This window comes from Alligator sinensis, unplaced genomic scaffold (genome assembly GCF_000455745.1).
Source record: "Alligator sinensis unplaced genomic scaffold, ASM45574v1 scaffold1321_1, whole genome shotgun sequence".
In the NCBI taxonomy this organism is placed as follows: domain Eukaryota; kingdom Metazoa; phylum Chordata; order Crocodylia; family Alligatoridae; genus Alligator; species Alligator sinensis.
The window spans coordinates 68,801-95,585 of NW_005843387.1; the positions used below are offsets into that span (position 1 = coordinate 68,801).

The 26,785-nt window shown below is 44.2% G+C and overlaps 2 protein-coding genes across 4 annotated transcripts in view; one reads left to right on the forward strand and one right to left on the reverse strand.

The window, feature by feature from the left end:
* APOO (apolipoprotein O) overlaps nucleotides 1-12,242 on the reverse strand; it is a 57,051-nt gene extending 44,809 nt beyond the window's left edge. Inside the window, exons 1-2 of one of the 3 annotated variants that reach the window (XM_025195079.1) lie at nucleotides 5,256-5,524; nucleotides 2,017-2,127 (exon numbers count right to left, since the gene is read on the reverse strand). In XM_025195079.1, coding sequence (XP_025050864.1) covers nucleotides 2,017-2,127; nucleotides 5,256-5,297 — 153 coding nt within the window. In that variant the 5' untranslated portion in view covers nucleotides 5,298-5,524. Of the gene's footprint in view, nucleotides 1-2,016; nucleotides 2,128-5,255; nucleotides 5,525-12,133 lie in introns of those variants that run through there. The other 2 variants (XM_025195078.1, XM_006038546.3) reach the window with 2 other exon arrangements.
* Nucleotides 12,243-12,247: 5 nt separating this feature from the next.
* On the forward strand, nucleotides 12,248-26,417 carry CUNHXorf58 (chromosome unknown CXorf58 homolog). Its single transcript, XM_006038548.3, has 7 exons — nucleotides 12,248-12,361; nucleotides 16,086-16,180; nucleotides 16,714-16,825; nucleotides 19,826-19,957; nucleotides 20,779-21,008; nucleotides 21,425-21,578; nucleotides 24,945-26,417. The coding sequence occupies exons 1-7, from the start codon at nucleotides 12,248-12,250 to the stop codon at nucleotides 25,140-25,142; spliced, it is 1,035 nt and encodes a 344-aa protein (XP_006038610.1). The 3' UTR covers nucleotides 25,143-26,417.
* The last annotated feature ends 368 nt before the right edge of the window (nucleotides 26,418-26,785 follow it).

Below are 26,785 nucleotides of genomic sequence, written 5' to 3' on the forward strand. Positions count from 1 at the left end.
CCCCAGCAGGAACAGAAAGGCAGTAAGGCAGGTGGGAGGGAGGAAGGAGCAAGGGGGAGGGGAGGCGGGAGGGGGACCAGTACCTATAGCTAGGCTCTGTGGACCCCAGTGCAGCTGCTTGCAACCTCCCTGCTGCCTGCCACCAGCAACCCACACTCCAGGCAGGCCCTTGCCATCCACCATGGAGCCCAGACTGCTCACAGCAAGCAAAAAGGAGACTGAAACAGGCTGCACAGGTATCCACAGAACCTAGTCATTAGGTACAAGTCCCCCCTCCCCCTACTTGGCTGTCCACAAGGAAAGCAGCTCAGCTCCCTCACTTGGGAGCATGGAAGTCAGAGGCTACCTGCCGCAAGGGACCCAGTCCTGAATCCTGCTGTAGGCTGCGAGGGGCCTGGAAGGGGCAAGGTGGAGGTAAGGGTACATGAGGTGGCTCCCCTAGGCCTGTGACTCGGCCCCACGGTATACCACACCCATCTGCACCAGGACCCAGGCCCAGAGAGGACCCACCCATCTGCCCAGTTTGTCATGAGGCTCAGTCCTGAGGAGCCATTGAGTCCCCACTGCACCTTGGGGGGGCTGAAAGCACCCTGCTGGTGCCAGGTCAGGTAGGGGTGCCCTGCAGGCTGGGGACCCCTGCATGTCATACCAATTAATTGTTTAACCAGTATAATTACAACAGGTTAAATTAATAGTCTTTTTAATCAGTATTTACATCCCTAATAGTAGGTCCCTAATCATATGCATGCTTTTAGTAAGGCAACTATCAAGATGTATGAGTAAGTAAGGTAACCACAGATTGTTATTAATGTAACTTATGATTGCCTTACTCTACACCCTGCTTCCTTTATCACTCACTGTTTTGTTAGTAAATAGGCCTTGATCCTGCAATGCAATTCTGCATTAAAGAAAGAGAGCCAGACTGTACAACAAGGCTGAAAACTTTACAGAGCAGAGACTGAGGCTCCTGGCAGACATTCAGGTTCTGATCGCAATGGGATCTGATCTGTGATCCCAACAATTGTGGAATGTGCATGGCAGGAAACGCAACTATGGGATCAGGGATCTGATTCAAATTACATCCTATTGCCAGTGCAAGGGGATCCTGGGATCTCCCTGCACTAGCAACTAGCAAACTGGGGCCACAGTACTCCTATTGCTCCGAGCACTGGTTAGCTAAACTGGTGCCCCCAGCCACAGAAATGCAGCAGAGCCTTTGAAGGGCTCTGGTGAGCAACATTGTCTGGGAGGGCAAGTCAACTGACTGGCACTCCAAACCTCAGGGATTCACTGTAGCCTTGAAGGGCTCCAACACACTCCTGCAGCTGGGAGCGCCATTTAGCTCAATTTAAGGAGTGGTGGGGAAACAGCCAAATTACTGCACCATGTAACATTTTGTGGATTATTCCATTTTACCACGCCATTACTTGCTTGAATGTGTAGTCAGGTTAATGATTAATTGGTTAATCATATCTTAAACAGTCTGCTAGGGGGCCTGAGTTTCAACTGTGAATGAATGATCAACCCACTATTTTCGAACAAACAGCTTTTTGCTTTTGCTGCTTGATTTGAGCATGGAAATGGAAGCCAACAGAACTTGTCATATAGGTAACAGTATGCCCTCTGGCCAAAAAACAAGAAAAGACATTCCTGAGCATTAGGAATATTAGAATTTTTTTTCCTGTGAGAAAAAACTGCCTATTTTATGAAAAATACAGTATTGAGGTTTTCATATATAAAAAATTACTTGTCATGTGAGAAAAAAAAAATCAGAAGCTGTTACGTAGCAAAATAAAAGCAGAGCATGTGACTTTTTCTAGTCTTGGGGGGGGGAAAAAAACATAGCAATTTTAGTTTAGCTGTTCCTTTATTCTAGTAATAAAAACATAGGCCTTTTTTCCCCTTCATAAAAAAGTGACCTCCATCTATCTGACACATCCTACTTAATCTGCTTTGCAAACATTACACCAAAATTAGCAGAGCATCACAGTTCCAACCAGAATGGCAAGGACTCACCTCATCAACTTTTAGCAACTCCTTTTTGGGTCTTTTCTTCTCAGGGGATGAAGCATACACCTGTAGGGAGAGCAGGCTCAGGCTAGCAGGGGCAGCCCCCAGTTGAATTACCTAGAAAATCCACAAAAGGAGTAAACAATTTTATGGACTCAGGTAGAAACACGTTTAAACTCTTTTCTCCACAGCTCTTTGTATGGATGCAGATGCAAATCTAAAGTCATGACAAGGTTTAAGTTAACACTCCTTCTCATGAGGGGAAGAGCAATAAAGAATATACTGCACTGAAAAAGCTACAACAAAAACATTTAGTGTAGAACTGAAGGAGATATTGCAGGAGAGAACGCACATTCTCCCATCTTCATTTCACAAGAAGATGTTCCACCCTTTCTCATCTAAATTGAGAATTATGTCCTTATTTGCAGTTGGAGATATTACATTCCTAAATTCATACTCTGCCTCATTTCACTGAGGTGCCTACCTCACAGTGTTAGGGATAGACATCAATTCAATTTCCTCTGAAAAATGGAGAATTGAGAATTTGGGCCCAACATCCGAGCAGTGTCCATCACTTTCACATGGGAGTCTTAAATTACAGTGCTGCAGAGGGAACACCGGTAACCTCAAGTAAGAAGGAAAAATGCTGCTGCTTTTGAACACTTACTGGTTCTGATCATAAAAAACAGACCATTACATGGACGACACATCATCCTTCCCATTTTCAGGGTCTGGGCTGAAATGCATCTTCTTTGTAGACTGAGGAGAATGGAGTGTTTAATACCAAAAAGAATGCAACCTTGGCAGCTACTCAAAATGACTGAGTTCAATACACTACAGCAAGGAACACAATTTTCCAGTAGATACTTGTTACACTGAAAACAGGCTTAATATAGAAAACACAATTAAAACATATTAGAACTGTAAGGTGGTAGAATAGACTCCCCAGGAAAGTTTTGAAATCTCCTTCACAGGAGGTTTTCAAGAGGAGGCTGGGGTTGGTCAGGGATGATTTAGGATTAGCATTCCTGATGGGGTTTGGGCCAGATGATCCTCAAGGTCTCCTCCAACCTTATGATTCTCTGAGACCTTCATTACTCTCGGATGACTAGGATATTGAACTCAGAGTTGCACTGGTCCAAATAAAAACATTCCGTTGTACCACCTTAGTTAAACCAGTAATAACTAAATTTAAAAACTGTGACAGACAGTTGTTAAATTGCTAGAAATTAAATGACCATGCGATCAGACTATATTTATTACACACACTGCATTGTTTATAAACCAAATAATTGCAGAGATGGCGTGCTACAGAGGACTCTATTTAAGTTTGAAAGACTTTTAACAAAAATTCTTGCTGTTTTTTAATCTAGATTTCAGATAAAGAATCAAACTGATATATGCAATGACCACAGTTGGAACAGTATAAATCTCACAACCTTCTTTTCTCTGCCATGTGATCAGAGCTGGCTGACAATACCAAATTAGGATACAATCAGTTCAGCAGAGGGCAGAGCAAGGCAGATTGGGAAGAGATGCTGAAAGGGAAACAAGCTGTGTGCTGAAAGACTCCTTCCTACATTTGCTCATCTCTCATAAACTAGAGGCGCAGCATACTAAAATGAATGTCATCCACAACACAGGGCCCTTTAAGAGGAGGAAGTGCATAATGAACCTATGGGTGAACCTTGTCCACTGAATTTTGTTATCCTCTAATGCAAGATAAGGATTTTTGTAAGTGATCTCTTTTTATTTGACCCAGAGTGGGGTTGAGATAAAGTTAGACAAGCTTTCAAATATAAGCTATTCTGACCCGACGAAGAATCCCTTGCATTCAAAAGCTTGTCTAACTCTATCCCAACCATGCAATTGATCTAATAAGAAAGATCACCATCTGGTGGTGTTTTATTTAAATCATGGAAATGTGGATTCGGGGTTACTTTTTTTTTTAAACCGAAAATTGGGGATTTTTTTCAATCAAAGAAAACCTGGATATCACCCACAAAAAAATTCTCTCTCTCTCATAATGCTTGGACCATGACAACTACAACTTCATTCCAACACTACCTGTACTCCAATATATCAAAAAAACACAAGTTGGTGGAAGTTTCTAAAAATACTCACTTCTGTGCCCAGAAACATCACATGTGAACGAGCTTGTCGGTTTTTACAAAGTTGTTAAGGATTTAGAATTGGAGAAGGCTAGAAAAATAGTTGCTCAAAATAAAAACTGTGTCTTGGTCATTACTGCTGTGTACTGCAGTTCAATATAAAACAATGTCTTAGTTAGAACCATTAACTATTTGAGGCCAAACCAAGATATGGCTAACTTCTAATTTAAAAAAAAATTTGCTTGAACTGACAATAAGTCTTTACAAATACAGAGGCCTTCATAAAGAATGCAAATGAAGATGCCCAATGCTAACAGAATACAGACCTTTGTTTTCTCTGGGCTGCTCAGATGGTAAGTTTAGTTCACTGCAAATCTATCCTGCAACTGAGCAGGCAAAAAGTCCAAAACACACTTACATTTTCCAAATACATGTTTATAATGTCAAGAATAAAAACTCTACTGACTAGGATTTTCCCCTATTACTTTAATGAACAGTTTAAACAATATTAGCTTAAGTTTCACATAAAGCAGTATTAAACTATAAGCAGTTTAGTAGTTTGTACCTACTAAACATGGACTCCACAAACATTCACGTATGAGACTCCAGGAATAATCTTCTAGGGACGAGTGAAGAATTGTGTGCCAAATCATTTCTCCATGTAAAATAGAAACATGCTAAAAACAAGTTTGTGTTTCAATTTGTGGGTGGTTTCTTTGAGTCTGTAATCCAATCATTATAAAAACACCATTTTAAAAAGTGTTTTGTCACATTCATGTTCTGACAGATAATCTCCGTATAGTAAAGGGAATTAATCTATTCTGCTGTGTTAAGCAGCAGCAGGAAAGTTAAAAAAAAAATCAAACCAAAATTTGAATTCAGGTAGCTTTGTTACTAATTTTAGTGGAGAATGCTTTCCTAGTAAAAATACATTCCAGACTCTCTCTCACCATGCAGAAAATAAAAATCTAGAACAAAAATAGATTTAGCACACACAACACGTACAAGTTATAAGGCCTCTAAACAAACTCTAATACAGCAATAGAAACAAAAGCATTACTTCTTATATTGGTAAGAAACTATGTAACTGTCACCAATGGGTTATGTTTAACATACTATATAATCAGTACTTACCATCACAGGAAGAATTTCATTTAAGTTTCCAAAAACTTTCATTTAGGGATACATAAAGAGTGGAGCTGGTGCACAGGGCTGGTTGGGGGCAAGATGGTCCAGGGCATGCACTGCATGAAGTGCTCATGTTGGAAAGGCCCTGTGCCGACTGGTGCGTGGGGCCTAGCTGTGGGTCTTATCCAGCCCACAGACGGGTCCAGTGCCCCTCACTCAACCCTCAGGGCCAGACAGGTTTGATCCCTGCTATACCCCAATAGATTTTATACACAGATTAAATCACTGGTGAGATTTTTTTTTAAGTGGTTACACACATTATAGAAAACATGAATTACTTTAAAATGTGACTCATTCTTTTAGGATCTCAGTTCATGATAGACTAACAAATCAATTCTCAAATTAAAAATATATTCTCATGGAACTGTGTCTTCTTCATTCCACAGCTGTTCAAATAGATACCAAAAAAGGACTAAAGGGAGAAGTTTTCTCTAGGCAATCATGTGTGTTTGAATAGCTGAAAAGAATGACCAACAAAACAAAACAGAGTTCAGCTTTATCTATAGACAACAGGGTAGCTGGCAACCTATCAATAAACCAGTGAGAAAAAGAACAAAATATTTCATCTTCCAGTATCTCATTTATCCTTCTCCTCTTCTCAAAATAACTACCATATTTACTTAATTTCAAGATGATGGTTTTCCTCCCATTTAACTTGGGAGGGAGGGAAGCTCCTCATCATGGAATAGTCTAAGGTGCAGGGCCAGGCAGCTGCTACAGCTCCAACAGCCTCAGGTGTGTACCCCCCCCACCCCCGTCTCCTCTGCTGCAGCCTCTGATCCCCATGCAGCATTGCCCCCCCACCCCATGTCCCCCCTACTGAAAAACCTCTGCCTTCCACCACCTCATGTCCCCATCACTCCAGCTCCAGCCCCGCACCTAGTGTGCATTTGCTCTGGCCCCAGTCCAACCCTGCAGCAGCGGTCTACAGGGCCAGTCTGGGGCTGAAGTAAACACATGCTCCATGTCCTGGGTTGCAGTGGGGATAGAGCTGGAGTGATGGTAAATGTGTGCGTGTAGTAGGGGAGAAGACCCAAGGCTGCAGGGGAACAGACAGTGGGAAGGCCAAGTGGTGTGGGTGGCCAGGCAGCAGAAGACAAGATGTGGAGGGACAAGAGGCAGGGGTCAAGCCCCCTTGCTGGCTCCACCCACCTCCTGCCCATTCACTGCCTGCCCTCTGATCACCCTTCCTACTGCCTGACCCCTGCCACTGCTTTCTTTGCTGCAACAGTGGGGGTGACAAATTTCAGGTGACCCTCCAATAATCAGATTCTATACATGGAAAATTATAACAAATTTATAAAATGTCCATGTATACACTCTAATTATTGGGGGGGAAGGTAATCTTAAATTCAGGGTTATCTTGGATTCAGGTAAACCTGGTATTTAAGAACTCATACAGAAGAATTAATGCTATTCTTCCTCAAGATTAATAGAAAAAAAGAAAAAAGGAGCTAAGGGATTAACTGAAGTGTTCTCTGAGATTTCCTACATCTAAATTACCTATATGACTAAAAGGCTTTATTGTTGCTACTGATACTTAGTCAAAAATAGAAAAACAAAGCACACTCATAATGAAAGGCAGTCGCCGTCCCAGTACACAGAGCAGCTTCTATTCTCGCCTACACCCCGAGGCTCTCCCAATTCAATAGAGTACAAAACGTCAACAATAAACAGACAGGCATTCCCTATGTCTGAGGCCTGAAGTTGGTCGATCCTGTCCACTGCAATTTGCCTACCCTTGATGACAATATTGAGATAGCAATAACATGGCAATACAGATAGTAGGTAGGAAGTCCTGTAATAACTGAAGTCTCACACAAAGCCTTGATTTAAACATAGTCTGAGCCTTCAGCAACCAGTAGTACAAGAAAAACCCAGCCAAAACAAAAAAATCTATGAGTTCAATTCCTACTTAACCGAATACTATGTAAAGATATAAGAGCAGGTCCCATATTAGAACAAAAATACTCTAATTTGCTTCTGAGCCTTCAAATATGAAAGAACAATGGAAGTGCGAAAATGAAGTTCCTCTTTCCTAACTGTCCTTTTTCATTTGACAAAGCTTCTATTTTAATTATGGTAAAACCAGTAGTGCCACTAAACCTGGTAAAATCTAGACTGTCTAGGGAAACTGGAAATATCCATCACTGGAGGTGTTCAAGAGGCTGGGCAGGCATTGGTCAGGGATGATCTAGGAGTTGTTCTGCCTGTTCTACCACAGCAGGGGCAGGCAATTATTTTGGGCAGAGGGCTACTTACTGAATTTTGGCAAGCCATCAAGGGCCGCATGACAGGCAGCCCAGGGCAGATAAATATTAATTTTCTAAATTTTTAGGAGCCCCGTGGGCCAAACAGAATGGCCTGGCGGGCTGCATCTGGCCCGCAGGCCACATTTTGCCCACTCCTGTACCATGGGTATTTCCCATTCCTCTGGGTTTTGCTGGTTGCTGCATAGGGGCAGGAGGGATTTTTTTTTCTGCTCCTGCCACCCAATGTTTCTGAGGAAAATGCAGTGTTGGTTGCAGCCAAGGCTAGGGATTTTGAGGAGAGGGTGTCAGTGCTCCTGATGGGACTTGAACCTGGAGGTTCCTGGCTAAAGGATCTTGTCCCTCCACTCAGAGTCAGACTGATTGTAATATTTTAGGTCGGTATGAACTGTGGGGGGGGTTGCCTTTCTCTATAGTAGTGGGGGATGTGGCTTTCTTCCTGGGACCTACCAGGCAGATTTTAAGAACTTACCAGCAAGATGTTAGCTGCCATGATACCCCTGCCCACTTCCCCCAACCATCCCCAGCAGATTAGGGTGTTACCTGTGTAGTTCTGTTAGGAGGTTAAATGGTACTGCTACAGGTTACCTTTTAAACATTTTAAATCTGTGAAATATTATGCTGTCATAAAGTTAGAAGTTTCAGAGCAGTCACAGGCTACCGCTTAATGTCATCTCAGACTTGCACAACTGTGACTAGCCACCAGAAGACCAGGTGAGCATGGGCACGGATAAGGGCCAAGACCAGGGGCGGGCAATTATTTTGGGCAGAGGGCCACTTACTGAGTTTCAGCAAGCCACCGAGGGCCGCATGACAGGCAGCCCAGGGTAGGTTAAAGTATTAATTTTCTAAATGTTTTAGGGGCCCCACAGGCTGGATACAATGGCCTGGCAGGCCGCATTTTGCCCACCCCCGGCCAAGACTATTCCTGCCCTGAGGTGGCAGGTGTGTGCATGGGTGGGTGGCAAGGGCCAAGACTCTATTCTGCCCTTGGAGCTCGCCTGTTGCTTGCCTCAATCCTCAGCAGCAGGAGGCAAGCCAAAGTCAAGAGTGGGAGGAGACAAATCTTGAAAAACTGTTGGGGGCGGAGCAGGGGGAACATAGAGAAAAGGAGTGAAAAAAAATAATTAAAAAAAATTAAAGGGCCAAAATCTTATACAGATCAATGAATTGGGATTGGGTGGGGATAGGAGTGAGGGGAAGAAGAGGAGAGTTGAGTTAGGGGCAGCCAAGGTCCTGCTGGCTGGGATGGGAAAGCTGTGTCACTGGGAAAGGGGAGGAACAGCCAAGACACAAGGCTGAGAACCAGCATGCCCAGTGCATGGCACAGATCACACACCAGAGTAGAGCTGAGAAACAGAGTTTGTGGGTCCAGGGAAACAGGAGCAATAAAGCAGCTAGCCAGCAGCAACTGGGGCGGGGGGCAGGGCAGGGCAGCTGTGCCTCACTTTCCCCATGCCATCCGTGGCATCAGCTTCACCTTGGTCTGCTTACTCTTGAATGTTATGTAAAGTGCTTCTATGTAATTATTTTAAAGCATTTTTATTTAAAAGATTGAATAAAGAGTAATCAGATTGTTTAGTTCTGAAGAAAAAAAAAAAGTATAGAGCAAGCATGAGAAAGCAAATAGGTGATATAGGAAAGATAAATTAGGTGCTTCCCATAAAACAAGAACAAAGTTACAGTCAGGTGAAACTGAACACACAAAATGATTTAATGCATCAAGCAACTAGCCTGTTAAAGTTTTCTCCTAGGTAAGTTGTTTTGTTTTTAAAAACCTCATGAAAACAAAAAGTTACATTAACCAGAAAAAGGTCTTGTATGTAAAAAAGGTTTATGATTGGTCAGAGCTCCAGTATGAAACTGGAGAGGGGCCTGCCGAAAGTCTCTGGGTTAGGATCAGATGAGACAGCAACAAGGGTGATGTTGTTCTGGGGGTCTGCTATAGACCACCAGACCTGGAGGAAATGGTAAATGAGGCTCTCTTCAGACAACTAGTGGAAGTTTCCCGATCACAGGCCCTGGTTCTCATGGGGGATTTCAATCACCCTGACATCTGCTGGGAAGGCAATCCAGGAAGTTTTTAAGCGAGTGTTGGGGACAACTCCCTTGTACAAATGTTGGAGAGACCAACTAGAGGCCATGCTCTTCTTGACCTGCTGCTCAAACAGGGAAGAATTGGTGGGGAAAGTAGTACTGGATGGCAATGTGGGCAACAGCAACCATGAGAGGATCCTGAGAAAAGGAAGGATGGAGAGCAGCAAAATAAGGACCCAGGACTTCAAAAAAGGCAGACTTTGACTCGCTCAGGGAACTCATGGGCAGGATCCCCTGGGAAGGCAGTCTGAGGGGAAGAGGAGCCCAGGAAAGCCAGCTGTACTTGAAAGAAGACTTGCCGAGAGTGCAGGAACAAACCATCCCGATGTGCAGGAAGACTAGCAAGAATAGCAAAAGACCAGCTTGGCTTAGTAAGGAACTCTTCAGTAAACCATATCACAAAAAGGAAGTTTTTAAGAGTGGAAACTTGGACAAACAACTAGGGAGTAGTATGAGTATTGCTCAGGCATGCAGGGATGAAGTCAGGAAGGCCAAAGCACAATTGGAGTTGCAGCCAGCAAAGGATGTAAAAAGTAACAAGGATTTCTACAAGTACGTCAGTAACAAGAGGAAGTTTAAGGGAAGTGGGGGAGTACTGGAAAAGGGTAAATATAGTGCTCATCTTTAAGAAAGGGAAGGAGGAGGATCCAGGGAACTACAGACCAGTCAGCCTCACTTAAGTCCCTGGAAAGATCATGGAGAAGATCCTCAAAGAATCCATTTCTAAGCACTTGGAGGAAAAGAAGGTGATTAGGAAGCCAGCATGGATTCGCCAAGGGCAAGTCATGTCTGACCAACCTAATTGCCTTCTATAACGAGATGACTGGTTCTGTGGATGTGGGAAGACCAAGGGGGGCGGGGAGTAGTAAATACACTAGAGGATAAGGTGAGGATTCAGAAAGACCTAGGCAGATTGGAGGATTAGACCAAAAGAAATCTCATGAGGTCCAATAAGGACAAGTGCAATGTCGTGAAGTTAGGATGGAACAATCCCATGCACTGGTACAGGCTGGGGACCAACTGGCTAAGCAGCAGTTCTACAGAAAAGGGTTTGGCGATTATAATGGACAAGAAGTTGAAGATGAGCCAGCAGTGTGCGCACTTGTTGCCAAAAAGGCTAATGGCATACTGAGCTGCATTTGGTAGGAACACTGCCAGCAGATTGAGGGAACTGATTATTCCCTTCTGTTCAGCACTGGTGAGGCCACATCTGGAGTCCTATGTCCAGTTTTACACCCCCCGCTACAGAAAGGATGTGGACAAATTGGAAAGAGTCCACCAGAGGGCAACATAAATGGTGAGGGGGCTGGGGCACATGAAGAGACTGAGGGGATTTAATAGCAGCCTTCGACTATCTGAAGGGGGTTCAAAAGAGGATGGAGCTAGACCAGGGATTTTCAACCTGGGGGTACTTTGGAAGGCCCCAGGGGGTATGCAGCAGCGGTGTGGAGAAGCCAGCGGCACTTCTGTTTTCACTGCTGTGTGCTGCACAGGGCTCCCTGCTGGGGACCACTTCCCCTACTCGCCAACTGGCCGTCAGGGAACTGCCTGCTTCTTGACCAGCCACCGGAGGTACCCCGACCAAAAAAGATTGAAAACCCTAGAGCTAGACTGTTCTCAGTGGTGGCAGATGACAGAACAAGGAGCAACGATCTCAAGTTGCAACAACGGAAGTTTAGACTAGATCTCAGGAAAAGCTCTCACTAGGAGGGTAGCAAAACACTGGAACATGTTACCCAGAGAGATGATGAAAGTTCAATCCTTGGTTTTTAAGGCCTGGCTTGACAAAGCCTTGGCTGGGATGATCTAGTTGGGGATGGTCCTGCTTTGGGCAGAGGGTTGGATTAGATCTCCAAAGGTCCTTTCCAACTGTCAGTTTCTATGATTCAATCCTACCCACAGGACCCTCAGCTCCCCAGTGCACACCATGGATAGCACAGCCTCACAGGCTGATTCTGGACTGTGCTGGTGTTGAGCACCCAATTTAAAGGCTCACAGGGGGAAAAAAAAAAAAAAAGGCCCTAAGGCCAGTACCCGGGTCTCCCTACCGCCTCTCAACCGAGCAAGGGCCGCACACCCAACGCGCAGCGCTAGATCTGCACGTTCACACGCCTGTCGGGGGCAGCCGCCAAGGCAGGGCTGCGGAGCCTGGCAGGGGCTGTACCACCGCCTGCGGGCAGAAGCTGCCGGGCCCCAGGAATGCGCTACCCCGCTCCCCCAACTTGGAGCGCGCAGGCGCACACAGCGCCACACCCTCCCAACTGCCTTTACTGCCACGCGGGGGAGTGGGGAGAACCCGAAGTGCAGCAGTCAGGGGCGAAAAGGGAGAGGCCGGCCGGGAAGGAGCGGGGCCCAGACGCGCTCCCCGCCTCACGGCTGTGGTGCGGGAGGGAGAGAAGGGAAGAGCCGCTCTTATCCCCCCCGCGGAAGCAGGAGGCGGCGGCGGCTGCTCCTCACCTTGAACATGATGCTAGCGACACCGCCCCACCTTCCGGAGCCGCGCGTCGCCGGGCTATGACGCCACAAGCCAGCGCCCTACGGAAGCGCGCGCGGGCAGGAGGGGGCGGGGCGATGGCGCCCGCCGCGCGCGGGGCGGAGAGGGCGGCCCGCACGGTGCAGCGGGCCTGGTGGCGCTACCTGGCGCGGCGGCTGTTCCGGCTCCTCACCCGCGCCGTGCGGGCCGCGGTAGGTCCGGGCTGGGGGGGCGGCCCCGCCCCGCCTCCCTCCCCTCCCCCCCGCGCTGTGAGGGGTGGTAACGGCTGACGCGTTGGAACGCGCTGAAGACTTCAGCAGGCACCTTCTGACGTAGCTGAAGGGCGGAGCCGGCCCCGAGCGCGCCCTTGCTCGGGGTTCCAAGGACTGGCGGGTTACCTGGTCCTGTCCCAGACAAAGCTCGTGGGCTAGAGCCGAGATATTTTATTAGACCAACTAAAGAGTAGCAAAAAAAGAAAAAAAAATATTTGCAAGCTTTCAGGTCCAGACCCCCTTGGTCAGCCGGAGGAGAATTCAAGTTGTGGAGATGTTACACTTCAGGCTGATGAAACCCTGCAAAGAAAGACATTATTTTTGCTACTGTTTAGTTGGTGTAATAAAAGAGATCGCCTCTAGCCCAAGAGTTTTTTCTGCCTCTGTTTCTTAGACCAACACAGCTACAACATGAGTCTCTGGCCCCATCACCTCCACCCATGTGCCCTGGGACAGCCCTGCCCATCTTCTGCTGTCTTTCCCCCTCTTCTGCCTCCACTGCCCCAGCCCTGCAGCCCTAGAGGCTGGTGCAGGCAGTAGGGGGAGCTCCCGCTTTGATGTGGAACATCCTAGGGGGCAGGGGCACAAGTCAGTGGGGCAAAAGGAGGGGGCAGATCGCAGGTAAAGAAATGTCAGCGCTGTGGTAACATGCTCCCCCACACATCAGAGGAGGGGGCCCCCAAAAAGCCCCTATAAAGCGCTCAAAAAGCAGCCGACAGGTGCCCCCAAGCCTGAGTCCAGCTCCTTCAGTCCACAGTCCTGGCTGACTGAGCCAGTGAGATCTCCAGCTCCACTCTGCACTCCTCTGTGTAAGGCTGACAGTGTTACCAGTTGTTAATTATGAAATTATCTTATTGGAAGCGCAAAATTATCATATGTCCTGAAAAACTATCATACACTGAAAAAATATGCAAATAAGTATGCAAAAATGTGCAGATAACTTTTTATTTACTTTATATTCCTCACTATAAGTAGCCAGTGAGAAATAGGTCATCAAAGTTGAAGCATTTCTTTATTTCCAGGCAAAGTAATGAGAAAGTGCTGACAGCAAACCCAAAAGCCAGTTAAGACTCCCTGGGAGTGACTTGGGTTTTGCATATGCTGCATCAATTAACTGCCTCAAAAATTACCATACATTTTGAACACTGACGCGTCCACTTACTCCAGCCTCGTTTCCCTTTCCTTTTCCCCTTGTCCCCCAGCCCTTGGGGGTTGCTGGGAGTTGGAGTCCAAATGAGCAGATATCGCCATTGTGCAGACCGCCTACTGTTCCACCTGCTGTTAGGCACATAACATTCACATGACACCAGCTTCATTTAGGACCTTTTCCCATTTTTACCTTGCCCTACAACTGCTAGACTGGTGATTGGCTTTCACGCAGCTTGCCATGACCATAATGTTCTTATCTGTGGGATTTTATTTTGCTGATGCAGCAACAGCTCTGCAGAAAAGGACCTGGGGTTGACAGTGGACAACAGGCCAAATATGAGCCAATAGTGCACCCTTGTTGCCAAGAAGGCTAACAGCATCCTGGACTGCATTAGTAGGAGTGTTATCAGCAGATTGAGGGAAGTGATTAATCCCCTCTATTCAGCACTGGTGAGGCCACAACTGTGTCCAGTGTTGGGCTCTACACTAGAGAAAGGATGTGGACAGAATTGAAGACAGTTCATCAGAAGGCAATGGAAATGATTAGAGAGCTGAGTAACATGACTTAAAAAGAGAGGCTGAGGGAACTGGGCTTATTTAGTCTGGAGAAGGGAAGACTGAGGAGGGATTTAACAACAGCCTTCAAGTACCTGAAGGGGGGTTACAAAGAGGATAGAGTTAGAGCACGGGTGGGCAAAATCTGGCCCATGGGCCAAATCAGGCCATGGCAGACTCCATTTCCCAGTAGCCCCTGCCCATGTCACTGCAGCCGGTTTCCATAGAGACTCCAGGAGCAGTGGGGCCATGACAGCATGGGGTCAGAGTTTCCTTGGAGACCAGCCCAAGCAGTGCTGGCGGGGTATGCATCTAGCCAGGGAGCTGCTCTGGGGCCAGAATCTGGTGGCAGTGACAGCACAGGCCACAGCTGGGGCAGAGCTACAATATGCTGCCCACATTCCCCAGGCAGGGGCATGTTGGCAGTGGATCGCAGCTCTGCCCTGGCAGGACATGCGGGCAACAGATCATAGCTTTGCTCTGTCCCGGTTCTGGAACACACTGTCACTGCCGCAAAATCCTGAACCCAGAGCAGCTCCCTGCCCAGCCACACACCCTGCCAGCACTGCTTGGGCCAGTCTCCATGGAAACTGTGGCCCTGTGCTGTCACAGCCCCGCTGTTTCTGGGGTCTCCATGGAAATCAGCTGCAGTGATACAGGCAGGGACATTGGGAAATGGAGTCTGGCCAGATCCACCATTTTGGCCACTACTAAACTAAGCTGTTCTCAGTGGTGGCAGATGACAGAACAAGGAGTAATGGTCTCAAATTTCAGTAAGGGAAGTTTAGGTTAGATGTCAGAAAAAACTGTGTCATCAAGGGTATAGTAAAGCACTCAAACAGAATATCGCAGAGAAGTTGTAGAACCTGTAGAAAATTGGGTTTTTAAGACCCAGTTAGACAAAGCCTTGGTTGGGATAAGATAGTTAAGGATGGTCATGCTTTGAGCAGGGGTTGGACTAGATGACCACCTGCAGTCCTTTCCAGCCCTCATTTTCTATGATTCTATACAGCAGTCACTGTAATTTGACTCCAGGTCATTGTGTCTCTCTCACAGCCATCTGGCTATACCAGGAGGGGCTAAGTTAAGAAAAATGTCCCCCTTCAGAGGAAGACAGGCACTTGCCGGAGAAGGGTCCATGGGCCCCAAGAGACCAGGTTCTCAGCCCCCATTGCTCTAGAGTGAAACAGAGCTGTGCTAGAACTGTCACAACTGGACCATCGGTCTCAGGAACAAGCTCCAGAGCCAGACAAGAGGTTCCTTGTTTTCTGCTTCTTTCTAATGCTCCATTCGTGTCTGTTACACTAAAAAGACCACTTCCCCATGTGCCTTTTGGCCTCCCACTGTGTTGTTGCTTCAGTAGGTAGAGGAAAAGGCTGTAGTATACAGGGAATGGAGTGGAGGGAGATGCAGAGGGAAGGGAATGAGAATCATTACAACTGTAGCAGAGTTTGGAAAACTAGAAAAAGAGAGATGGTGATGAATGCCTAATCCAGCTTGGGTAATTATTATGAACAAAAGGAGGGACTAAAAGGGCACATGAGATGTATTGCCTTATGTTTCCATAAAACACATCTAAAATGATCAAGTGAAAATTAAAATCTTTGAAAATTAAGAGAGAAGGCAAAAACATACATGTAAATAAATTAAAAAGACTGCTGTGGTTCCCCTCCTTTACCTAAGAACACAAACCTAACACCCTCGTGTGTCAATCAGGATTGGTGGTAATTATGCCATATTTAGATTATGGATTGTATGAGATGGTTTGGATGGGGATGATCCTCCCTCAGCCAGGGGGTTAGACTGGATGACCTCTAGAGAACCCTTCCATAGCACAGATTTCAACAAACCGAATCCAAATGACCACTCTGAACTCCACTGTGACACAAGGATCTGAGGTATGTGACAGCAGGAACCTATGCTGTTCAAATGTATTGAAAAACATCTGCATCTCTTTCAGGAGTGTTGTGTTACACATGAAATTGTGAAAAGAGTGAGCCCTCTGGAAGCTGAACTTATAAAAGATCCTAGTATGCAGTACAAAGTTAGATTCAGGTAAGTAGATACACTTTATTTACTTCAATCCAGTGTCTTGTGTGACCAGCTACAGACCTCTGAGAGAGGAGTTAGATAACTTGTCTTGCTGGGTACAGTATTGTTAAAACAGTGGTTGGTTTTATGTATCTCAGATAGTTGCACACAGCCAACATACACTTTAGAAAGCGTAGCTCTTTTTTCTTTTAACGTTTCCCATTATTCTCCCTAGCCTTCCATTTTTTTTACCTAAAGCCTTGAGTTGAAATTTTTTCCATCCCAAGTTAAGTCCTGAGATTCCTCAGTAGAGCCTAGGATGTTAGACTTCCAGTTTACTTGGATGGTATTACATTGATGCAGACCCCTGCGCCTCCAGTATAAAAGATCCATAAAAACGTTTTATTCTTTAGCTTTTGCTTCCTTGGTATTTAGAGCTTTGTTGGAAACTTGGTTTTAGGCCAAGCCACACAAAAGGAGGTTCCCTTTTAGTTTAATCCATAATAGATTTGCTCTTCATACTGTCAGTTAATTGACATTTTTGTTTGTTTCTTCAGATTTGCAGGCCATGAGTTTCCACCTTTCATTGTTTTTAAGATTTTTCGCCACACTGAAGGCCGAGGCAGCAAATACATCAGTGGGAAAAGAATAATAAGTCCATCAAGTGAGGCAAGTTATTGAATGCCCTCGTGTGATCATTTTCTGTTCAGCTTCTTTCTTCTGAACTTTTGTTGGGTAAACATCCTGATCCTCTTACTTGTCCTTGAAGATTGAAAAACATGCATCTCTAAGTCAAACAAAGATCTGTTGAGTTCAATAAACACCATTACATTTCATTTAGCAAAGAAGCTGTTTTTTTCAGCTTAATACACAAACATTCTGAACATCTTTGTCTGAATTAACTGTGTGGATTAATCAATCACATATTTATACATCTTTAAAACAGATCTTCCCCTCTACCATCTGAGTACACAGAATTGGTCCAAATAGATTAGGATTTTGTGGTATTCTTGGATATCTCAAGATCACAGGGCCCAAAATATTCTTTTAATTCACTTTCATGGGAGTTGGGTTCAATTGACAGAGAAATTGTTGCATGGAGAATGGTTAGTCTCTCTCTGAGACCATCTGCTGATTGCATCTTGAATCACTATTGGCCCCAGAGCAGGCTGCTTATCTCAGCTTCCAATTAGAAGCAATTCTGCAATGGGGACTTCTAAACAAAAGGAGGAGAGGGTTTCAGGACAGAGTGGTTACATGCCATCATTCATGAAATCCTAAACTGTCTTAACTGGTCCATTGGCACCAGTGTAATAATTCTACGTCCAAATTAGTGAAAAATTCATATAATATCTTACGGTTCTATTATGCCTTCAGTGCTGCTAAATATTGCACCATTATATGATGCACCAAATGAGTGATAATAGTGATGATATTTTAATGCAGTGTGATATGTCAAAAATGTTAAATGGTCTGATCCTGTTGATCTTACTACATGCTCAAGTGAGTTTATAATTAATGGGCTGGTACCTCTTCTTATTTTCTCTTCTTTTACTTGAAATATTGCTTTGTCACTAGTGTCTTATTGACTAAGCCTGTCTTGTTTCTGTGAACTAGAGCTCTGTAAGAAATTTTTTTCCCTTTGCGTTTGCATTTAGATTTGAGTCACTATTTTCTTCTATTTTCATCACTTTGGTTATTGCAGTTTCTCAACACCCTTAATGGAAAGGAGGGCATGAACAATGAAAGTTCATCCTGTTTATAATCAGTTTCACTTTTATTCTAGGAGGTTTAGAAATAACCCCCCTAAAGTAAGTAATTTCTGCCTGGAAAGGTAGTAATCAATTGGGAGGGAAACCATAGTAGGTGTGCCCTCTGTCCACAGCACTGGAGCAGGGACTCTCTCTCATTTTCTGGTGCAGTACCTACAGATTCCACCTGTAAATTTATTAAATAATTGTGACTTAAACATTATTTCCTCTCTGTAACTTTTTAAGCCCTTTCCTGGTTGCTTTCCACATAAGCCATTTCACCTTCTTAGACGCAATTTGTGTAGACTTAATGCAAGATTGAGCAAAGCACATTGAAAATGGGAAATTCCACTCAACCTACATTCATTATCTACACACATTCATTTTACATGTTTGTAAAACAAACGTTTAGAAGTTGAAAGACTGCCTGCATGCACAAAGTAATGAAAATCAAAACTTAGACCCTGGGATACATTCCAATTTAAAGTTTTTAATCCAAAACACTACACTGTAAAGCTGTTTGAAAAAGTAGGTGAGTAGATCATGAGCCCTGGATGCTGCCTAAGGGGGAGAGAGCACAGATCCAGAATGGAGCTGGAGGTGGAGCCTCACCTTCCTTTCAACCTCCACCCCCCCACACACACAGACATCTTCCCTGCAGCAGGGAGGGAAGAACAGCAGCAGCTGGAAGTTCACTACTGCAGAGGGAGATGTTTTCTCCTTTTTTTACTGCTAAAATTGGCGTTTAAATGCTGCTCGACAGCAGCAGCCAAATAAAAAAAAGAAGGTAGTATCTCCCCCCCTGAAGACCTCTGGCCACTGCTCCTGCACTAAGCACCACTAGCACCCACGGTACAAACCTGGCCAGTTACACCTGTTTGCAACATTTACTAAAAATGTTTATTGAGAGAGGTATGTGCTTCTCTGCACTATAGGGAACAGATCCTCAGTTGGTATACATTGGCAGAACTCTGTCACCTTCTGCAACAATTTGACTATTACCAAAAAACAGCTCAATTCATTCTATGCAGACTAACTTAAAAAACCTAAAACCCTTAGGCAGAGACTACATCTAGAAAATTTGAATCAAGGGCTGAAAGTTTTCAACAGATCCAGCATCTGAAGAAGATCCTGATCGCAATTTGTTGCACATTCCAGCTATAACAATATCATGGAGGGCAAGGCAAATGGAAAAATTTTACACAAAATAAGGATTATTTTGTCGCTGAATAATCTTGCCTTATTCATCCAAAAGGCAAATCCTAGATTTCTTCATTATAACAACTTAGTGGTTTTTGATCTTTTTAGATTCAAGGTACCCCTCCATAAGTATTTGAATTTCATCACCCCGGTTGAGAACCACTTGTCTCAGCTGGTCTTAATCAGGGTGGTGCCACCACCATAGCTCAGTGAAACTGCCCTCTTGTAGAATCATTTCAGGAAATGGCTACAGCCAGTTTATCTGTGTTTCTTGCTTCCTTAGGCTGCAGCACTGCCACTAAGTGAATCCACCCCACATGCTTCTGTTTCCAGAAGGAACGTTTAGGGCTAGATTGGAAAGGGTTGCAGAAAGAGCAGGCAGAACCACCCACAGGCCACAGTGGTAGTGTCTGCACTGCAGCACCCCTAAAAGAGTTTCATGGCAACTTGGTTGAGAATCACTGCAATAAGTCTATACATCTGTGAGCAAACCAACTGTGGTACCAATGAGTTACTTTCTAATCTAAATGAACTGGTTTACTATTGTGTTGGATCTTTAGTCTCTCTGTGAACTCTTCATACACTGAACAGAACGCCTTTTCCATTAGAGAAAGGAGGTTGTCCAAAGGATATTTTGCCCTGAATCCAAATACAGTGACTCCACTCAGAGATGTGTGTATGGCATTCTAGCAACTTTGTGTTTCCTACTTTATTACAGGCAGCAGTTGATACTTGCAAACTGATGGGATGTCGAAGATATTATGAGAAAATGATACAAGATGAACTTCAGTACCAAAAACACAAAATAACAGATGAAATAGATGTTGCTACAGTGAAGGATTACATGCAAGTAAGAAATGTTTTTGTATTTTTCTTACAGCTTCAGGTAATAAAAGAAGCATACTTAAGTAAGAAAGATTATGATGTGATTTAAAATGCCAGTAATTTTATTTTAGTAGTCAGCCACTTATGGACTTTATACCGTATGCATTCATTTATATCAGTGCAAAGAATGTGTAAAACCTTGAAAGATTGTTTTTAATGCTCTGCTAATGTTTTATATCCCATTTGTACAGTTGTAAATAAGTCTGCAAATTTCAAGGCTTTGGAGAATCCCGTTGTAGGATATTTTTTCCCCTGCCCAAAAGCTGCAGAGATGTTAATGGAGAGGCATAGAGTATTGGTAGGACTATGGGAAGAGTATAAAAAAACCTGAAAAACCCACAACATTAGTGTTGTTTTTACCTAGAATGGCTCTGATTCTCCCCTGCACATACTTATGCATAGTGAACTATCCTGTTAATACTGATTAACAGTGGTAAAAATGCAAGGAGAATCATGTCCAACAGAATGAAACCTCTCTGGTTATTCCCTATTAAAAAAAAAATTAGGACCAAATTCTGAGGGACTTACCAGCCCAGCTATAGAAAAGGGAGGAGGCAGATATGTCTATAGATTACCTCAAATTTTAGCTTCGTATGTTACAAGAATAGTGAAGGAAAGTCAAGTTAGAATAGCTGCTCAAATTCAAAGTGATTTAAATCAGACCATTTAAAAGATGATGAAATCTTTATAAAGAAAATTTGAGAGCCCCCCAATCCAAATAAATAATTTTCACATGGATGTTGATTCTATAAATTGTAAAAGTTTGTTTACTTTGTGCCAATGTAGTATGTCAGTAACCTGGATGAGACCCCTGCACACTTTGGTGGTAGGGAAAACTACTGGAGAAAGTTATCTCTGGAAAACTTTCCCCGAACAATGATAATGTATGACATAGTGGAGTATGCACAGTCCGGGTCACTGTCTGACCGACTTAAGAAAGAACTGAAACTTCTGCTGTTGAGGCCACAAAATGAGGAGGTGCTGTATGAACAACTCATGTCTGTTTCTCAAGTCAGGTAAGAACTTACAACAAGTTTAATTTTTAATTTGCATGTGTATACTCTGCACTTTATTTCAAGAATCTCAGAACTATTTAATGAATGTTTACCAGAACCCTGTGAAAGAAGTATAGTTATGCTCATTTTATAGCTTGATAAAATGGCACAGAGGAATTTAAGTGACTCAAAAGTGACTAACATAAATATTTCAGTATTTTAGTCCTATTTTTTAAGTTTTAGCACTAAGCTTTGGGTGGAATTTCTTTTTTTTTTTAATATATTTTTTTCCTGAAATACCAGCTTTGCATCATAACTTCCATTCCATCAGTCCTGTGTGTGGCCTGGGATTTTAGGTTTCATTGTTTCAGTTTTTCAACAGAATATGGTATGTCATTTGAGAGATCATTCAGATACTTTACATACAACTTTTCTAGGCTCCCCTCACCATGTAGTACTTCAGCATCAGCCTCTTCAATTAGATCTTATTGGACCACTTCACTAGCCAAGACATCAGGCCGTCGCTCTTCTCAAGCTCGACAGAAGATCGCAAAAATGAAGAAAGTTTACATGCTTGAGAAGAAAAGAGAGGTATGATTAAAACATTGGAAAAGCACTATTTTTAAGGGAAGAACTCTACTATCTCTGTGCAAGTAGGGTATTCAATGGCTAGCAGTTTTTAATGAGACAGTCTAACTTTTGAATTGCATTTGGATGGTGTAGCAGGAACTTGCTTAGCTTGTGCTTGGATTCAACCATTCTTAGAGTTTACCTTCTGCCACATATTATCAAAGAGAGGTAGTTAGCCATGTTAGTCTGGGTATGTATGTACCCTCATAGACTAAATAAGGTATATATCTAGAGCACAAACTTTTGTGAACCCGAGTTCACTTCATCCGACGCTGTGAAAGGATGTATAATAAGCATATAAGGAGAAAGAAACTAGAATACAACTTTAACACAGTTGTATTCTAATTTCTGTCTCCTTATACCCTGCTTTCTGCACATCCTTTCACAGCATCAGATGAAGTGAACTTGGGTTAACAAAAGCTCTTACCATGTATGTTATTTAGTCTATAAATGTGCATATCTACCCTGCCTTTTTACATTATCAAAGCCACCATGTCAGGTGTCTTCACAATATTGCTCTCTTTGGGCACGTCAACACTAATTCAATGTGCAGAAAAGCGTCACCATCTATACATGCGCAGCAATTACTGCACAGTTGTTTAGTATAAAGCACTGTTTGCTACTACTGACAGATACAGGTACTAGCCAATGGAGCTTTACATTAATGTGCTGGAACTCATGTATAGATGCTGGCAAATTGCTCCCTGGCAGCAGGAGGCCACAACTGCTACTTGGCTTAGGGGTAGGGGAGGAGCTGACCCTGGCCCCCCCAGAGCTCCTGTCCTGGACCACTGAAGCCCAGGCCTAACCCTCTCCCCCAACCTCGAGTCTGCTTCCAGAGCCCCTGCAAACCCAAGGCTGGCACATAGGCAGCTGTGGAGCTCAGAGCTCCCCCTTGCTGCTGCAGGGGGGCAGAGCAGGGCAGGAGCAGCCCTAGACTAGGCTGCTCCTATCAGCTTTAATTTGCTCCTGACCCAGGCACACGTGTAGCTGCGTGCCCACATGCAGTTTAATTCACCTACATTTTCTGTGCAGAAAATGCAGGTGCATTAATTGCACGTGTAATTGCCCATTCTGAGTGGACAATTACATAAACTAACATTCAGCCTCCAAACTTTCTTTCAGGAGTTTAACTCATCTTTTTACTTTATACTAGATTTAAAATATCTCTAATAGGGGTGTGTGAAGTGGGCCCTATTAGATATGGATTTGGATTCAGCCCAAATCAGTGACAGCAATTCGATTGGTTGACTCAGATCACTCTCCCCGATTCGATTCAGTCGAATCTGAATCTGAAGATTCAATGCTGATTCAGAGAATGAGCTATTCAGACACAGACACAGCTTTAAATGTTTTTTTCTACATACCTCAAGGTATCAGCGCAGCCGAACACTGCAATGCTGGGGCGGATGGAACGTCCCACAGGAGTGCAGGGGGGGCCCTCCACGTGTTTGCCGACGAACCCGGAAGTGGACCGGAAGTATTTCCGGTCCACTTCTGAGTCCACCGGGGAGCATGCGGGGGGGAGGGGCCACACTCCCCCAGCTCAGCGATTGGCTGTGGGGGGACCCCAGGTGCCCTCCGCAACCCAGGAGGCACCAGTCGCCGAGCCAGGGAAGCACGGAGGGGCCCCCCTGCATGCTCCCTGGTGGACCGGAAGTGCTTCTGGTCCACTTCTGGGGCTGTTGCTGAGTGTGCTGGGGAGCCCCTCCATGCTTCTGTGGGACACTCCATGTGCCCCAGCATTGCAGCACTCCTGAGCTGCCTACTACCTAGAGATATGTAGAAAAAGCATTTAAAGCTGTGTCTATGTCTGCATCTCCAATTCTTTCCGAATTGATTCGGAGGGTTCCAATTCGATTCAGAGAGATTAAAGGGTCCTCTGATTAGATTTGGATTCGGAGATTCGGCCACCAAATCAGGCTGAATTGAATCAGGGACTGAAGCTTTGCACAGCCCTGATCTCTAGTTCTTCATCAGGCATCTCCTTACTTGTAACACTCTGGTGGTTTACAGCAGGGCTGTGCAAAGCTACAAAGCTTTAGGTGGTGATTCGGTTTGGAGGAGATTCAGCCCGATTTGGTGGCCAAATCTCTGAATCTAAATCGAATCAGGGGACCAATTAAAAGGTCCAAATCGATTCAAAGCTCTCCGAATCTTCAGAAAAGATTCGGAGAGCTTTGATGATTCGGGCAGTCCACAGTGGCTGCAGCCGACTCCAAGCTGGTAAGTACTAGACCTGGTGCTATCAGGCTGCCCCATGCTGCATATGGGACTCTGCACAAACCCCCCTCCCCCCACCTCCCCCATGGGTACCCCGCCTGGGCCAGCTCTAGCCCTTTAAGAAAAAACAAAAAAAAATGAGAAAAGCCCCAGGACACTCTGCTCCTGCTAGCAGGAGTGGTGAGTCAAGGGTTTTTTTTCTTAAGGGGCAAGAGCTCTGGTGGGCAGGGCAGCCATGGGGGGCGCTGTCATGGCAGGGGGTCGGGGGGCTTGTGCAGAGACCCCACTCAGCATGAGGCAGTGGGGATTGCCCCACCGCCCAGCAGTGCCTGCTGAGTTGGGGCTTTTTTTTTTAACAAGCGCCAGGAGCTAGGGCTGGCAGGGATGGGCCTGGCTGATTCGGAGATTTGGCAGCAGCCAGATCTCAGAATCAGATTCAGCCAAATTGGTTCGGGACAGTGATTCAAATCACTGAATCGAATCACTGTCCCCCAAATTGGCCGAATCCGAATCCAAAGCGAATACTAGCCGCTTCGTACAGGCCTAGTTTACAGGCCTCTGTCCCAGGCCTAGGACATGAAATTTATCACTTAGCTATAATTTCCCCATATTTTCTGTATAATGACCACATAGCTCTTCTAATCTCACAGCCTGCCCACTCTAGTCAAATAGTTCTCCTTACCTTGTGACCCCATCTAGTTTGCATTATGTGGGGGGGTGAACTAAGCCTGGCACAGATGCAACTGAGCTTCTGATCACCTGAAGAAGCAGACTACCTTTGTGTCAGACTGCTGACTTTAGCACTTCCTTAATATTTTTAAATTATTAAATGCATTGTTTCAAATGCAGTGTTTAAAACCTAGTAAGTTTAAAAGGTAAGGTCTAATGCATTTGTGCTGTGAACTAGTAACTGCAACAAAGTCCTGTCACAGAATTAGTAGCTCCAGATTTGAAAATGGTCTTGGTTTTACTTTGATAATTGTAATAAATAGCTCATTTCTAAGTCTGTATATAGTATCCAAGTTTTCTGTCAAGATATACAGTATGATCTGTAGTAACTAATTCTTCATGTAGTCATACAGTATCTCATATAATGTTATTCAGGAGCAAATACTGTGCGACACAAATAGAAGATACTTAACTGAACATCAGGAAACACCAACATCACCATCTGAAGACCTCAAAGATCAAACTGTCTTGTTAGATGAAGAATGGGAACATGAAGCAGCTACTTTGTATGCTTGGTCCCAGGCTTTATCTCTTGAAGATATTGGACTGTCTTCCTCTACAGCTACCATATGAATGTAAAATATGGCTAAAAGAGTGGTAAATAACTATTGTCCTGAGCTATTTAATGATTTTTTTTCTACATGCTGTAAATACATTGTGAAGTTTGATTGCAGTGAACATAGGTTACAACATACATATTTCTCTTTGGCTGTTCACAGATTTAGAATTTGAGCAATGTACAGATTAGTTGGCTGTCAACATTGTATATTTTGTATAAAATACAATATTCAGTTTTAATTCAGTCTTGCTAGACTGCTGCCTATTTCAGTCTTATCATACTTAGTTAAGTTTGAAGACAGATTCTCAAAATGAGATTTATTTTCAGCTTCTATGCCTTCCTCCCACAAACAAAACTAATCCCCTGAAAATTCACATGCAATATCTCCTGGGTAAAACTTTTCAGGGAAGGTTGAAAAGAAATAAGAACAGTTTTAAAATTATGGAGTCTTTTTATGAAAATCTGTCAAAGTAAAGTAGCCTTATATGGGGACTCCAGCAGCACAGAAGACTTATCAACTGATGGAATATCTAAGCACGTCTGTGCCATAGCTTCTTAGTGCTAGAATAAACACAGACAAGGAAAATTCATAGACTTCTTTACCCTTAAATCTGTTGGGTGGGGGGTGGGGTTAGCCATATTTTAAATGTAATATATAAAATTAACAGCAGACCATTGTAGAATATGATGGGGGCAAAACTAAAAGTCAAGGAAGTGATATACATTTGGTTGTGATTTTATAAGCTGTAGAATTTATGTCGTTCTTGGTTTGGTAGGCACTACAGAAATTAACTTAGTGAAGTTTTGTGGTTACAAAATTGAGTTTACTAGCAGTAGTTGGGTACAGTACTGAGCAAAAAAGGCCCATTTCAACTTCTTTCAAAAATCGATCAATTTCATAGTTTGTCAGAATATGGATTGTTAACATTTGAAGCTGTACTTAGGTTGGTCACCAGAACCTGAATATTGCTTTATCCTAGATAAGGTGTCAGGAGGACACGGAAGAAAAAGATGGAGTCATTGAGAGTGAGAAATGCATCTTCAGTTTGTTACAACTGCCAATAAATGGACTGAAAGACTCTGAACACTTTTTTTGTATTCAGGAATATCCTGTTGCTTCACAGATAAAAGGCTAAAGCTTACCATGAACATTAAACCTGAACAAAATAGCATTGCTTGGGAACTGGTTCACAGTTCTTGCAGGGGAGGACAGTGGTTGCAGACAGATAACAATTGAACTGTTCCTACAGTTCATGGTTGTGTGAAGTATTATGGTTCTGATACCAGGGGATAGGAGTGAGTACCCAGCCCAAAGTGCCTTGCAGTGAGCAGAGGGTTGTGGAGAGCCAAGTACTTGCACATATGCTTTGAGGGTCTGAGGGGTGGGTGACCTGTGGCTGAGGGTATTTTCATTGTTCTGCTATGCCTTCTCTCTTCAGCATGAGTTCAGTAAGCTTCAGTAGCCTACAACTGACAGATCTGCAGCGTTTGCCTGACTTAGGGAACAGGGAATAGGAAAGGGTGGAATCGTGTCTGGCCCATGGTAATGGGTTTCCCAGGGTGTGGGGCATGATGAGGGGGCATGGTTGAGTAGGAAGTGAGGACACAGCTGGTTATCTGAAATATAGTTCTTATGAAACAAACAGTGCAAGGGAGC